Consider the following 15,199-nt stretch of genomic DNA (forward strand, 5'->3'; position numbering starts at 1 on the left):
CATGGAATTGACTAATGGATGTACAATGTTCTAAGTTTTAGAGAACCTTACCCTCATGCAAACATTATGCCTCCCCACACAATAACACCTGGACTGTCAAAATGATAATTTTTGACAATGTTCCCAGGTGCATTACATATTACCACCTCACATCAATGAGGGCAGGCCAAGCCGTTCGGACATGATCATTTTCTGAATTTTAAAATTTTCCTGGCAAATTGAATTAAAAAACAGATGTGTGGTCAGTTTTAATTTAGTGCCTGCTTTGATATTTCAACTGGGCACCTGCCAGTCATGAAGACTGCCGAACACATCCTCTGTTCCACAATATATAGTGTGCTTTGTGCATCTGTCAAAATCAAGTTTACAGATGCACCACATTTCCTAGCAGTAGTGTCCTCACTGGTGGAACCATGGGATTCACCTCTCCTGTGCCTTACCACTCGCCATGGCCATTGGCGCTACCTATAGTCTTCAGTTAGAGCAAATTGTGGAGATGATGGGATTCTATGCAGTAATCGCTGTTCATCAGATTTTCCATGAGGTGTATTTTCATGGATTCTTTAATAATGCCATCCCAAAAGGATGTTGCTGTGGTCAGTACCATTGTTTTCTTATCCCTCATTGAATGTCCAGTTGAAATACAGTATTTGGCAATAGCAGACGTGCTTGGTTGCAGAAGGCGGGTGCAGAATTGGTATTCAGTGCAGCGTTCTTTCACAGTATGTGTGGCCTCACCTATGCAAGCCATACCACTTTGGCAAGGTATTTTGTAAATTTTGGCCTTCTGAAATAACATGTTGTCCTTCACTTATTCCAAATGGTCTGCAATCTTAGATGGATGGAAAATCACTGTCACCTGAAATTTTCAGAGGATTCTATTTCAAACAAGATGTTGCCCACAAAAGAAAGGAAAGATAAAAGATTATCTGGTATATTCCCCTCTTTATCCATTTCCTGGTTCTTAGTTTTTATTAATAGTGCCCTTTTTATGTGCTAGGTAGGATATCTATATTTTCTGGGCACTGTCTTTAGGTAGGTGAGCTCTTTAGGCAAACTATGTAGATCTGAGACTTGAGTATGAGTGTTTTAAGCATGGTCATAGTTTGCAATAGGTTATGACAGCTTGTTGCTTGTGAATACATATCAGTATGTGCAGGCTTATGATAAACCTGACTGCTACAGAGATCCATCATACTTCTGTCTAACCAAAACATCCAAGAAAGTCAAAGAACCATCATTCTCTGTTGCCATAATGATCCGAATGTTGTTATGAGTGGATGTAAGGTGATGAAGGAACTCCCATTAATTTATCTTCTTCTTGAGGTCTCAGTATGAAAGTATCATCCACATACCACCAAAATACAACTGGTTTAAGGGCAGCTGATTCAAGCAGTCTCTCCTTGAAATTCTCGGACACCATCAGTTTGTTTAAAATGTTCTTGGTTGAATATAAAATAGATTGAGGAAAGAGCATGCCAGAACAAACCCCTGAAACTTATTGCTAGACAGTGCCAAAGAATCTGCAAGAGAACCCTCTGTAAAAAGTGATACCACTTGGAATGTAACTAAATGGTCTGAATTGCAACACATCTTCCTCCTATATCACAGAATTTGATTGATGGAGTGACGTTGGCCAAGTTTGATTGGATCCACAAGGACTCAAGTTTTTGGTAGATGTCAAAATTTGATTGTATCTTGCCACAGCAGTCATAGCACAAGTGGTAACTGCAGGACGTTCCATTGTCAATGTTATAGAGAAAATTTGGATGATGTGATGCTGTCTGTTTTAAGCAAGGGACTCAATTTTTCACCTACACTTAGAGCAACACTTTTTAACATTTTTGCCTTCCATTGAATTCTGTAGAAGAAATAAGAAGGGAAACTAGCTCTTGTGAAAGCTCATTCTCAGCATAGTAACTTAACGTATGTAGAAAGGGCTGCATTGCAATATCTACGGGAGGACCTTTATGTAGTGGTACTGAAGACTGATGAAGGTGATACAACTGTTTTGTTACCCCATAGTGTGTATGATGATAACATCTACGATATGCTGCATGATTCTACCTATAGGGGGATTGAGTACAACCCTATAGGACATATGTAATGGAAAACTTCTGCACTCTTGAACTCCTGCTCCTTGCTTCAAGAGATCATCAAAAGGTTAAGACTACATGGTTGTCTATGACCAAGACTGTATGACCTTCCAAAAGTTCATAAAGAGCTCCATTACATACAGTAACAAGCAAGATTGAAGCTCATTCATACAATTTAGCTGAACATCTTGCTTGTTTGCCAAGACCGTGCAAATGCTTGTATGATGTCCGTAACTCAGATGACTTTATCAATAGTCCTTGTAGCCAAGTTGGGCTGTATTTTATTAACCTCTAACTGTGAGTGATTTTGCGAGTTTTCTATATAAAATTGTGGACCAATTTCATTCAACAGTTAGAAAACAGTTATAAGGCTTGTATTAAAGGAATGTAACAAGAAAACCAAAGGGTTAATTTGAAAGTGACTTTTAATTGACATTTAACATACATAATGCAGGGAAATGAGAAATCACATTCAACATTATAAATAGAGGAGAATTTTTTTAATATTTTTCTGAGTGTGGTATCTCTTGAAGCAAAATTCCATCCCCAAGCCTGCATTGCAATCTTTGCACTTGGTTCTGCATTGTTTTCCATCATCATTTCTTATGGAACAGCAAACAGTCCACCTTCTATGAGGTTCCTTTTTTATTGGTTATGGAAAGTGTGCGGGATATAAACTACCTTCATGTTAGTCCTACTGTATTTGCATGTGTTGAGGTGATACTTGTATGCATTTCTCAAAAACTGCTTCAGTTATTTCCACCGTGAATTCCAAAAATGCTTTCTTTGTGTTGCTTGATGTTTGGTCTCTCTCTCTCTCTCTCTCTCTCTCTCTCTCTCTCTCTCTTTCTTTCTCTTTCTCTTTTGGGGGTGGGCAGGGGGAGAAGAAAGAAAGTCATAATAAATGTGTTGAATAGAGACTGTTCAATGAGATGCCAAAATAACTGCTTGTAATATTTTTCTGCTGTCTCTAAATGGTCTTGTAATATGAAAATCCTTGTTCAGCTCTGTCATTGCTGCCCCATGTATTGTTATAGTTGTATATCAACTGAGATTTCATTATTCTGTTACCTCTTTTGGTTTCCCTTATCAGATCACAGCCAACTTTGAGTAGGCTATGGTTGTGTATAGTTCTAAAGCACAAATTGTTTTTTTGTCTTGCCATTTTTGGACCATGATTTTGCCTCTTTTAAAAGCTCTGATTTCTTCCTCTTTTGGTTTTATCTTTTCCACTGTTGAGATTCGACTACTCTTGAGTGATAATTGAAGAAATCATTTTGATGCAACTGCATTATTTTACCATCAGTCATCATTTTATTATCATTAGTGGTTTCAGACAATCACATCCATTTTTAAGTGACACCCGGTAGCTGAAAATAAAAACACTAGTTATACAGCAAGTGAAGTAGTGTAATATCTTTGACAGAACTTGCAGTGTAAATGTGCTTTTTCTGTTTAGGTGTCTGGTCGTAGGTCAGCAAAATGTCATGTGTACAGAATTTTCTTGCTGCTTGGATGTAAATTTAATAATATTACTGTAAATTGTTAGCAGCAGTTTGTTGGTTACATCTGTGTGGGACCTGGGGTATATCTGCAATGCAATCAGACAGGTCATAATTTGCCCATCTATATTGAGAAAGTGTAAAATGTGACTTCTGATGCCTCTGAGCAACAACAAAAATATTTGACAGGAAAATACTGACTTCCTTTGTACAACTATCCCGAAATTATATCTAATGCAATAACAGCATGCCCCGCAGAATCATACAGAAAGACCTGAACCAACACTTGCGGCTGGAGGGTTAACATAGAAACCACCAATGAGAATATGAATTACGCAAGTTGATCACTTCCTAATTAGCAGTTGTGTACGTTATTTGGAGAGAAATACATAACTTCTGCTTAGCACACTACTGTTGAAGTAGCATTATTTTAAGCCAACTCATACTATTAAATAAGCAACACTGTTAATGTTCACATATAATTTTTTAAGCAGTAATAACATTTGTATTTCTTCATTTTAGATCCTTGGATGAGGCACTGCAGTAGGAAAACAGGATTCTGTTTCTATGCTTGCCCTAGCGGAAAAGACTCCTTGTATGATCAGCACAGGCCAAGTGAAGCATGTGCCTCGGCTCAGTAAGTATTTGTAGTTTTATTTTCTTATTTCGAAGAGAACTTCTGCAGTTACCATTTTTTTTTTTCAAATAATAGTATCTCTGCATCTAACATTGTGCTTTTAAAAATAAACTTGTTTCCCCTGAAATAAGTAGTTGCAACGAAGAACATTTGAGGTGCCTAAAACATGAAGTTTTGACTGTAGTAGTTACAGAGACTACTGTGTCGTCAAAAGACCCTTCCAAAAGTCAAAGAGTGTGTCTTATGCTTTAGTGGCAAGCATTCTGTTTATTCCATAACTGAATATACAGCCTGTTACAGTATAAAGTGGTATTTTGTGTTGTTCACTCTACAGTTGTCCAACAAGCCATAACTGCAAAGCTGAGAATTAATGAAATGTTATTTTTAACAACATTCAGTCATAAGAGTCGCAATATGTTGTTCTCAGGAAGAATAGCGGGCAGTAAGCCACTGTATTAACTCAAGTTTCTCTCATTACCCTTTCATGGTCATTTCATAGTTTGTTGTGGAAGGACTTAATATACTTGCTGGAATAATCTACATTCCCAGAATTTTAGCAGTAAACATCTTTGTGATGTTCAGTGACCCTCTTATATTGTCTGCAGCTGGAGTTTGATGTGCATCTATGTGACTCTTTTGTGCTTAGTAAATGAACAGTGGTGAAACACATCACTTGCCATAGGATATTCTGTACTACCTGTATTAATTCTACCTGGTAAGGGTTGCAGACTGACAAGCAGCACTCAAGAATTGGTCAAATGAGAGTTTTGTAAGTTACCTCATTCATAGTTGAATTATTCTTCCAAAAGAATCTTTTAATTAATTTCAGTGTGGTATCTTATTTTCCCCACAACTAGTTTTATGTGGCTGCTCCACTCTTGGTCACACTGTATAGCTACTCCCATATAATAGATAGCTGTTGTTGCTTCCAGTGATTTATCACTAATAATGTAAAAAACAGTAATGCATCATTCCAACTATTTGTGAACAATTCTCTACATTTATTTATTTATTTCATTTAATCCCTGCACCAAACGTCATTCTCTGCATATCTTCCTGCATTTCACTTTAGTTTTTTGGCATGACTTTCCTACATATAAGGAGTGATCAGAAAGTTTCCGTTTGAAGGCTGTACAGTCCAGAATCAGTATGACAATCAGCCAAAATCATCATGAGCACTGAGTCAATCATCCCACCGATGCAGCAGTTTGGAGATAGCCATTTGGTAAAATACTGTGTCCTGCTGTGTGAAGAAATCTCTAACTGCCTGCTGCACATCCTCGTCTGACAGGAAACGTCATGTCCCTTCATGGCCTTTTCAAGGGACTGAAGGCTTGTTAGTCACATGGGGAGAGGTCAAGACTATAGGGCAGGTGCTCAGGCGTCTCCCATGTGATTTGGCATAATAGATGAGGCTAGCCTCCCAGATCGACTGGCGTCTTGTGTTGAACTGCAACTATAAAGGACTTTCAAAAAGAAACAATCCAGAGACATAATTACAGAAACCAGTACCTTTATGTTAAAAGTATTGACCCTGGCTGTTGAGACGCTTGTCCCACTGTGACACAAGACAGTGAATGGCTGTCTCATAAGATTCCTGGGGCTGTGATGTTAACCAGTTCCACACATACAGCTGGATGTCGTTGTCCAAGATCACTCGATTGCCCCTCAAAGCCTGTTTTAAGGGAACCGAGAATTCCTTCCTTCTGATTCATTTCCTGCAGCACAGAACTACAGTGAATGCCCAGCATTACTCGCAAACCTTGACCACCCTTCACCAAGCGATCAAATCAAAACGAGTAGGCAATCTCACGCATGGGGTGATTCTGCTCCATGACAACGCAAAGCCTCATATGGCCAACACATTCGCAGCACTCCCGCAAAAATTAAAATAGAAGGTTCTCACCCGCCCTCCACAGTCCGCCATTTTTGGTCCCCTTAAAAAGGCTCTGAGGGGCAAATGATTCACCTCGGATGACAATGTCCAGCTGTACACACGGAACTGCTTAACATCACAGCCTCAGGAATTGTATGAGACAGCCATTCACTGTCTTGTGCAACAGTGGGACAAGTGTCTCAACAGCCAGGGTCAATACTTCTATACTTCTAACATACAGGTATTGGTTTCTGTAATTATTGCAGCAGTGCACGCAAACACAAACATTTTGATCGAGCTTTATACAATATCAGCACTTGCAGACAGCGCCACAATGCTTCTGACGTTATCCATAAGGTCATTTATGTATAGTGTTAATATTAATGAATCTATAAGAGACCCTTGGATACACCTGGAACTGCTTTTACATACAACGATGTCAGCTTGTTAAGAACAACATATTGAGTTCTATATGCTAGGAAATCCTGAAACATAAAAAGCCAGTCTGATATTGTGGAAACTTGTATTTTGTCCACCATGTGATAGTACAAGACTGTATTGGATCCCTTCTGCAATCAAGAACTGTGGCAGTAATTTAAGTGTCATCATCTGCTGCCCTCTGGACCTCATGGAAAAATAGAGGGAATTGAATGTCTGTGGAATCAGTATTAATTCCTACAACAGACATTTCCATCTTCCGAACAGTTCATAATATGCAAGCATAAGATGCATTTCAGAATTTCACAACAGATTGCTATGTTGAAAGTGGGAATGACCTGTACCTTGCTCCAATTACTTGTAACTCTTCAATCCCAGTGACTTCTCATAAATTGCTGTTAAGGAGAGCAAATTATTTCACACAATGTATATACAATTTTACAGATGTCTTATAAGATTGAGTTACTGTCATTTGTTGAATAATTTTAGATTAATTTTTATTCCACAGTCACTTATCTTAGTATTTTGATTTTCGTGCAGTTATTGGAAGAATAAGCTTTATAATAAACTTGTGCAATAAACAGTTTTCAAAGACAGAATTCGGTGTTCCAGTTGTGTGTCCGTTATTTTTAGTTTCTCCACTAAATAGATTACTCAGTGACTACTTATAATTTTGATTCATTTAGTGGCTTTTTTAAAACTAATACTTCATAGAATGTAAATAATTTAGGAGTAAAGGAGACAACTTACCTAATAGTAGAAGCATTGGGTCATCAGCAGGCACACAAAAAAGAATGATTTTCCTTTTTTTATTCTGATCAATCTGAGCAGGACTCGTACAATCATCATCATACAGTCAGTTCCACAGGAAAGTGTACACCATAATGTTAAATGTAATGTCCGCAGCATCATCCATGGTAGCAGTCTCAAATCTGCACTTAATGCACTTTATTACAGTGTATAAATAAACTGTGTGAGAGTTGAATATTTGGTTTTGTTGTGTGCAGCCAATTTAAATACTGAAATATGTGCAATATTTATCAAACATGCCTCCTGAGATTCGTTAAGAAGCTATTTGGTTTGAATGAGGCAAACCAGGTGCTTCAAGAGGATAGTGATTTGAAACACAGCAAGCGTCAAGACAATGGGGTGTCCACAATGGATCGGCCTGCAATGTTTCCGGATGCAAACCCGATCGAAAATGTTTGGTTGTATATTAAGATGAAGCTTAAAGGAAATCAAATACATATTTCGAAGCAGCTGTCATATAAAATCAGGATGATATGGAGATGATTACCCTAGAGAATATGCAGCAGGTCTCGTGAACAGCATGCCAAAAAGGTGCCAAGCTATAATTGATAATGACAGCAATTAGTAATAACATGTTTTTTCATGTAAACATATATTTATATTGGTGTCTTTTATTTCCTACAGGTAATTGTGTACACTTTCTTGTGGAACTGACTGTACATGTAAGATTTAACACATAGAACAGCAGTGTACACATTGGATTTAGTACAGTGCACACCATCATAAACACAAAATCACAGTAGAATCATATAGAAGCTGACATGCTCTTTCAACAGAAAGGCTTGTAAAAGGCAATATATTCTCTTAAGTCTTTCAAGCTGAGCAGTACTGTAACATGTCAGCACACAGCAAACAATAGTGAACACAGAATGAGATTTTCACTCTGCAGCAGAGTGTGCGCTGATATGAAACTTTCTGGCAGATTAAAACTGTGTGCCAGACCGAGATTCGAACTCGGGACCATTGCCATATCACAAATAGGAATCAGGAAGTTGCCACATGCTGGATACAAAGCACACTGTCACATACCTGGCATTGAAACAGTAGACAAACTAGACAAAGCAGCTACCTATGCCAAAGGTCCCAAGTTAGAGTCTTGGTCCGGCACACAGTTTTAATGTGCCAGGAAGTTTCAGTATTGAACACAGATGCTGAAGATGGCTTGTTGTGTTGTATGTGTTTGTGCTGTGATTGATATCTTCCTCTTCAGCACAGAATAAACCAGACCAGCACAATATAGATGTGTCCTGTAACAACTGCAGTTGAATGTGAGGCATCTTGTAGTGTTTATGAATCTTCTGGAGCATCAGTTTTTCTTATTCTAGAAGTTAGGAGTCAGTACCAGGTTCACTTTGTCTTAATCCTTGCCTTTGTATTTGGAGGTCTCTTGCCATTCTGTGTTCCACTTATCTTTGACTGTTGATTTAATGCTGCGTTAAAGAGCTGTAGCTGATAATTATATATGTAATCTTGCTCTGTCATAGTTAGCTGCTTTGTCTAGTTTGTCTATTGTATCATTGCCAGCTATGTGACAGTGTGCTTTGTACCCAGCATATGGTAACTTCCTGATTCCTATTTGTAATATTATATGTAACATCAGATTGATACTCTATGTGTTTTGTACTGGAATTTGTCTAATCATCTTAGACATGCCTCTGAAGCTGACTCAAAAGAAAGACAAACATAATCTATGTATGAATGTACCAAAGCGTGATACATCTTGGTCCAATGTGTGCTTCCAGTCTCCAGCTAACTTCCATGCTAGCTCACAATATATTAGTGGACTTTTTGCAGTTTGTGATAGCTTCTGTAATATGTGTCATCCACTAAAGCTTATGGTCAATATGGAGTCAAATATTTGCAACTACTGTCTGGACTGGTAGTTAGTACAGCCTAAGAATCAGCATCTCCATGGAAGTAACCCCGGAGAAGAGGAGAACCAAAGACTTCTTCATCATCAATGTATTGTTGAACATAGGCTGGTGCTAAAAGTTTCAAGAAGTCATCCACTGATTTGTTCAGTGGCACTGTTGTATTAGGTTGGTGCATAAGTCCACAACACTTTTCTAAAAGTTTAATAAACATCATGGATACACACAACAGAGACTTTAGTCATCTATAATATATTCTGCATCACTATTTACAACAGTCTGTCAGTACTAGGCTAACTTTTCAGTTCTGTGACAATAGAAACAGTGTTGTTTTTGAGGGGAAGAACTTGCTGAGCCATGTTTAGAGTGCATTTTCATCTGGAAAGGAAGTTCCTTGAAGGTTGTTTAATAGTGATAATGGTAAAAAAACTAAGGGTGCATGATCAGGTGAATAAGGTGAGTGTTAAGTGGCTTCCCAACCCAACTCTTGTATAGTGTTTTTTGTCAGTCTAGCAGAATGTGTGTGGACTTTATTGTGACATAGCATTGTGACATAGCATCACTTCACACAGTGTGTCTCACCATTGGTCTTGGACTGCGTCTACAAGATGTCTCAGTTGTTGACAATAAACTTCCGCAGTGATGGTTAAACTTTCACAGTACATTCTCTTCCGCCAGATGCATAACACTATCTTTTGTGGATGAACGCAGGTCTTCGTACGGGGAACTGCTGCTGTGTTTGGGATCAACTATTCCTTTCTTGCCATATGTTAGCATAAGACACAATGTCTTATCACCAGTAATGCTACAAGATAGGAACGGTTAATGTTATTCACAAGCCAATTTATGTAATTGATTATGAGCAAGCACAGATACCAATTTATTTTTGAGAGTTTGGCTTAGAGCATGTGGTACCCAAACACCTGATTTTTTGAACCTTCTTCGTTGCATACAAATATTGCACAATGATGGAATGGTCACAGTTCATCACATTTGCCGGTTGTTGAGTACACTGACATGGTTCATTGTGAATTAGTGCATTGAAATGATCATCTTAAAAGCCTGAAGGTCTTCCTGAATATGGAGAGTCATTAATGTCAAAACAATCCTCCTTAAAATGAGGAAACAATGTTTTTGCAATGCTCTGTCCAGTGGAATTATCCTCATACACAGCGTAAATGTTTCTGGCTACCTCTGCTGCTGTCACTCTTCTACTGAACTCAGACCGAAGGACATTTTGGAAACATTCCAATTTCTCCTCTTGACACTCCATTGTCTAGCATCCACAGTTCCACTCATTATCTTCAAATGACAAAATGGTAATATAGCAGCAGTGAACTACAAACAAAGAATGACAATCAATAAATAAATCCATAGTAACCGGAATACCAACATGCAAAACAAAAGTGCTATGAACTTATTCACTAACCTTATACTATTGTTGTTCCATCTCTATGTACACATTTAATTCGATGCCAGATGATTGAGCTGGGTATGTCTTCGTTAAGGTTATGTAAGTGTCTCCATGCAGATATCTTCTAATTTTTGAACAGTCAGTTTACTTACACTTGTATTTTCTTCTTAAGTGTGCCTTCTGTACAGTTTTAGTGCATCTCTATGTTCCAGCAATACATTATTGCTTTCCTCATCCCACCATACTGTTAAGTTTTGGTTTTTGGAATAAAAAGTTCATCTTGTAGGACAGATACCATGGCAGCTTCTTCAAAACAAGTAATAAAGCTTATGTAGTCCCTTCATGTTTCTTCACATTCTGAAAACATCAGTGTCTTTTCTGAAAGCACAGTAGTGTACTTGTTCCAGTCTGCTTTTCAAATGTTCCACTAGTAGATTGACCATATGATACTGAGTATCATTTCTGAGAATGGTGGGTAGATGACCAGACCAAAGACACTTGTGACTACCTCCCATGTGAGTACCGCCCAGTTAGCCATGCGGTCTAACGTACTGCTTTCCAGGCGGGAAGGCATGCCAGTCCCCGGCACAAACCCACCCAGTGAATTAGTGTCGAGGTCCGGTGTGCCGGCCAGTCTGTGGATGGTTTTAAGGGACTTTTCCATCTGCCTCGGTGAATGCAGGCTGGTTCCCCTTATTCCGCCTCAGTTACTCTATGTCGGTGATTGCTACGCGAACGACTTTCTTCACATTGGTGTACACCATAATTACTCTACCACACAAACATTGGGGTTACACTCACCTGGTGTGAGATATTCCTGGGGGGGGAGGGGGAGGGGGGGGGGGGGGGGCGTGTCCACTGGGGGCCGAACTGCACAATAACCCTGGGTCTGGTGTGGGACACTGGTGGGGTGAGTGGACTGCTGTAACCTGTTGTGGGTTTGTGTACCACTGCAGCTACGGTGGGGATGAAGCCTCTCTGTTGTTTCTAGGTCCCCAGTTCAATACAACAAAATGCCTCCCATGTGAAGTCTAATGTTAGCCTTGGCCACAACAAACATATATCTACAGTGCTCAGTTGTCGGTTTGATGCAGTTGTTCTCATCAGGGGTGCAGTTATCCTCATCGAGGAACTAATTTAAAATGATAAAGTTATCCATGCAGGTTGACTTCTACAGAGAAGACAGCAGCAACCAGCCACTTTTTACAATGTAATTTATTTATTTAAATAGCGCCATTACTGGTTTTGAACCAAAAGGTTCATCTTCAGGCAGATAGTTCATATTACGACACATTTTACATTAGCTTTTACTTTTTGTTTTCCGAAATGACGAAATTTCCTAGGGGTGATGGTGTCCCACAACCAAAACAAGATGTGAGATAATGTCTTTTTTTAACTCTAACTGTGCCTCACTATGATTTTATTTGATATCAATTAATTATTCTAGTGGAGAGGTTTTGGTTACTTACACTGGAAATGTAAGAATTATATTGAAACAGGATTAAGTTATATTTGTGGGCAGTCTTTTCAATCATTTAGCCAGTGCTGTTTTCTTGGTCTGAGCCCCAAGGAGGATAACAAGCATTAAGTCACCTAATATTATCTTCAGATGTGTTACCGAATTAGAAAACATACTCAGCTGTTGTATCATTACAGCCTCATTGTGTGATCTGTAAAATGACATGTTTCTTTCATTTCCATTCATATATAATGTATCTCCAGCATTTTGAAGTCATATTTATTGCCTAAAGCTCCAGCAGTTTGAAGTGATATTTCTTGTCTATCATCTCCTTGAATTTCACATGGGATTATGTTTCTTATGTGAAGTACCCTCCATCCATATCCATTGTCCCCGTTGGCTCGGCTCACATCAAACCCAGGAAATGGAAATGATTCATTCAACAGCAAACATGTTTCAAATATCACATGTGTTGGTATCTGGTTTCAACATAAAATACATGTGAGGCTGAGTTTGTTACTTTACAGGTGCTTCCAATGTGCTATCAGGGACTTTCCAAAAGGAAGTTTTCTCATTGTTTATCACAGAAACATTATTGCCAAAAACAAATACACCATGACATTGACCTTGCACAATTTTTCAACATAGGTGGCAGTGACATTCAGATATTTGTTGCAGCATGCAATCAGTTTGAAGAATGCATCCTGGTAAGATCTGTGCTCTGTTGTGCAAGGAATTATCACACAGCCGGCTGTGCCTCAGCATGTTTTTTGTGGATGCGGAGGGACACCTGCTTCAATCTCCATCCTTCCTGCTCTGCCGTCCTTCTCTAAACATGCAACACCAGTGACCAACCATTTGATCTGGCATGATCTCTTTACCATACGTGGTCAATGGGCTTTAATGGATGACAGACACACTAGTGACACGCGCCGATTCATACCAGATAATTGCACGCACTTCCACTGGCGACCATGTTGTCGGTACATGCCTATCTGCCATCTTAATGTTCACTCAAATAACCTTGGTCAAGCCGGTCTGTTGTTACTCTCTCTTCTCTAGTGCTCTGCGCATGGATCATTCCTCCTCTGCTGATGTTTCTTTTATCAATGAATCAGCAGCGGGTGTGGATTCACATGGCATTTGGTTGTGTCACCTGGTGTTCTATAATCTCTTTTAAAAACAATGACAAAACTCAACTATTTTGGGAACATTCCACTTACATTATTAGCATATCCCACCATTGTTGAGTCCTAGAGTCAGTAGCAGTTCTGCAATGAATTCTTTTATGTTACTGTCATTCAAACCTCCATGTAAGCTACTTATTATTTGTGTTAGTAAATTTAATACTATATTATAAATTTCTTCAGTTAAGCTGTCCTGAACAATTTGGCTCTTCTGAAGCCTGTGGGGCAATGGTGGTTTGGGTTGTTTCCTGCTTGACTAGTGTGAACTCTTTTTGGCATCCATAAACTTTTGTATGTGTTGTATGGTACTGAGTATAGTCTTTCCTTGCAGTTTTCTGTTTGCCCCCTACTGTCTCTGTCTGAGTCCTATTTGCTTCCTTGTTTGCTCTTGATGTGTTAAAAATGTGATGAATTTCACTGGTATATGCAGCCGACATTGGTGAAACATGAGGTGTCTAGTAGCCAACTTGCTTCATTATTGCCTCTTGAATTATTAAAATGAGATGCCATTCACTGGTATTTATAGCCAGCATTGATAAAATACATGGTGTCGGTTGAAGCAGTTGACATGGGAAAGAGTTGTTCCTTTCATTTTGTTGTTCCTTGTCCAGATGTATCTGGTAACTAGCTGCAGTAGACTGAGAGTGGACAAATATCTGGAAAAGTATCAAGTTTCCCATAACTATGTCTGCGTATGTTGTAAAATTTGCTTGTCAGATGCTGCTTGCCAATAGATTTATGCCTTCTAATGCCAGTCATTGGTTAATTTTTCTCTAGGACATTCTCTGGACAGTCTCTAGAATTAGACAAATGTGCTCAGCAGTGGACACAAAAAGGAAGTGTTTCATTATCACATTCATTAATGGGGTAATTTGTGTCAAACACCACTATATGGCCGAATGACACAGAAGGTAGAGCATGTTTGAGATGAATTATCAAACTGTATGCCAGACCCATTACAAGTGCCTCCCTCGATGGAACAACCATTCTTTGACTCAGGGCATTTGATTCATGAAGCACTCCAAATAGGTAACTGACAATGAGCCAATATTGTCTTTAAATCAGTTGTAAGTACAAAAGATAAATATAGAAATAAAATGAAAAATATAGGTGTAAGGAAATTGAATTTCATCAGAATAAATTATTTGAAACACCACTTTCGTCCATGTGTCAGAGCTTTTCTACCATTGTGCGAAGTCACAAGCCTGGACCTCGAATCCATACACTCTATGAAATGTGTATGTTGCACAAGACAAATTATATGACATATTGCTCCCCAGGTGTAATTGGAAACATTTATTGGTGGGCCCTAATTAATTCTTCACTCTGCTACACTATCAGATCTATCTAAATAAGGGTCACCAGCCTCATGTTGACCCACAAGACACAGTTAAACTTCTCACCAGTGCACAATCAATAATTAAAAACCCAATAGTTAGTTAACTACTTTCAACAAAGATTCCAACATCAAATTACTGAACTGGAAAATGCACACTGCCTCTGACTGGTCACTAGCAACTTTTACCAATGGTCACCACAATAACAAAACATGAATGCAGTTCAAAGTCAACAGAGAAAGACTTAGGGTCTTTCCTTCTCATCCTGTCTGTTAAGTCTCCCCTGTTCCAGTGTTCCGGGCAACTTTTCTGAACTGTCCCCATGTCTTGAACCTCACCAGTCCTTTTCCTTCACTGCTCCTCCTCCTCCTACAGACCTTCTACCAGAACAAGGACCTGCTGGCTCTGAAAGTTTGCAGATATCTATACTTTTACATGTGGGTTCTCCAACTGCCACTTGATAAGTCAATTTTTTATTTTTGTCCAATTACATTGGATTTTTAAAAATTTGTTATTTTTGTTATTATAAATATTTTAGTAATCTGATGTTGTTTCATGGTGTGGACTACAGT

At 38.8% G+C, this 15,199-nt stretch overlaps 1 protein-coding gene across 1 annotated transcript in view; it reads left to right on the plus strand.

Annotated features, from left to right (window-relative positions):
- LOC126284819 (cap-specific mRNA (nucleoside-2'-O-)-methyltransferase 1) overlaps nucleotides 1-15,199 on the plus strand; it is a 241,890-nt gene that overhangs the window by 212,860 nt on the left and 13,831 nt on the right. The window contains exon 17 of the mRNA XM_049984029.1: nucleotides 4,121-4,235. Within this exon, the coding sequence (XP_049839986.1) occupies nucleotides 4,121-4,235 (115 nt within the window). The remainder of the gene's footprint in view (nucleotides 1-4,120; nucleotides 4,236-15,199) is intronic.

The sequence above is a fragment of the Schistocerca gregaria genome, chromosome 8 (genome assembly GCF_023897955.1).
Source record: "Schistocerca gregaria isolate iqSchGreg1 chromosome 8, iqSchGreg1.2, whole genome shotgun sequence".
NCBI lineage: Eukaryota > Metazoa > Arthropoda > Insecta > Orthoptera > Acrididae > Schistocerca > Schistocerca gregaria.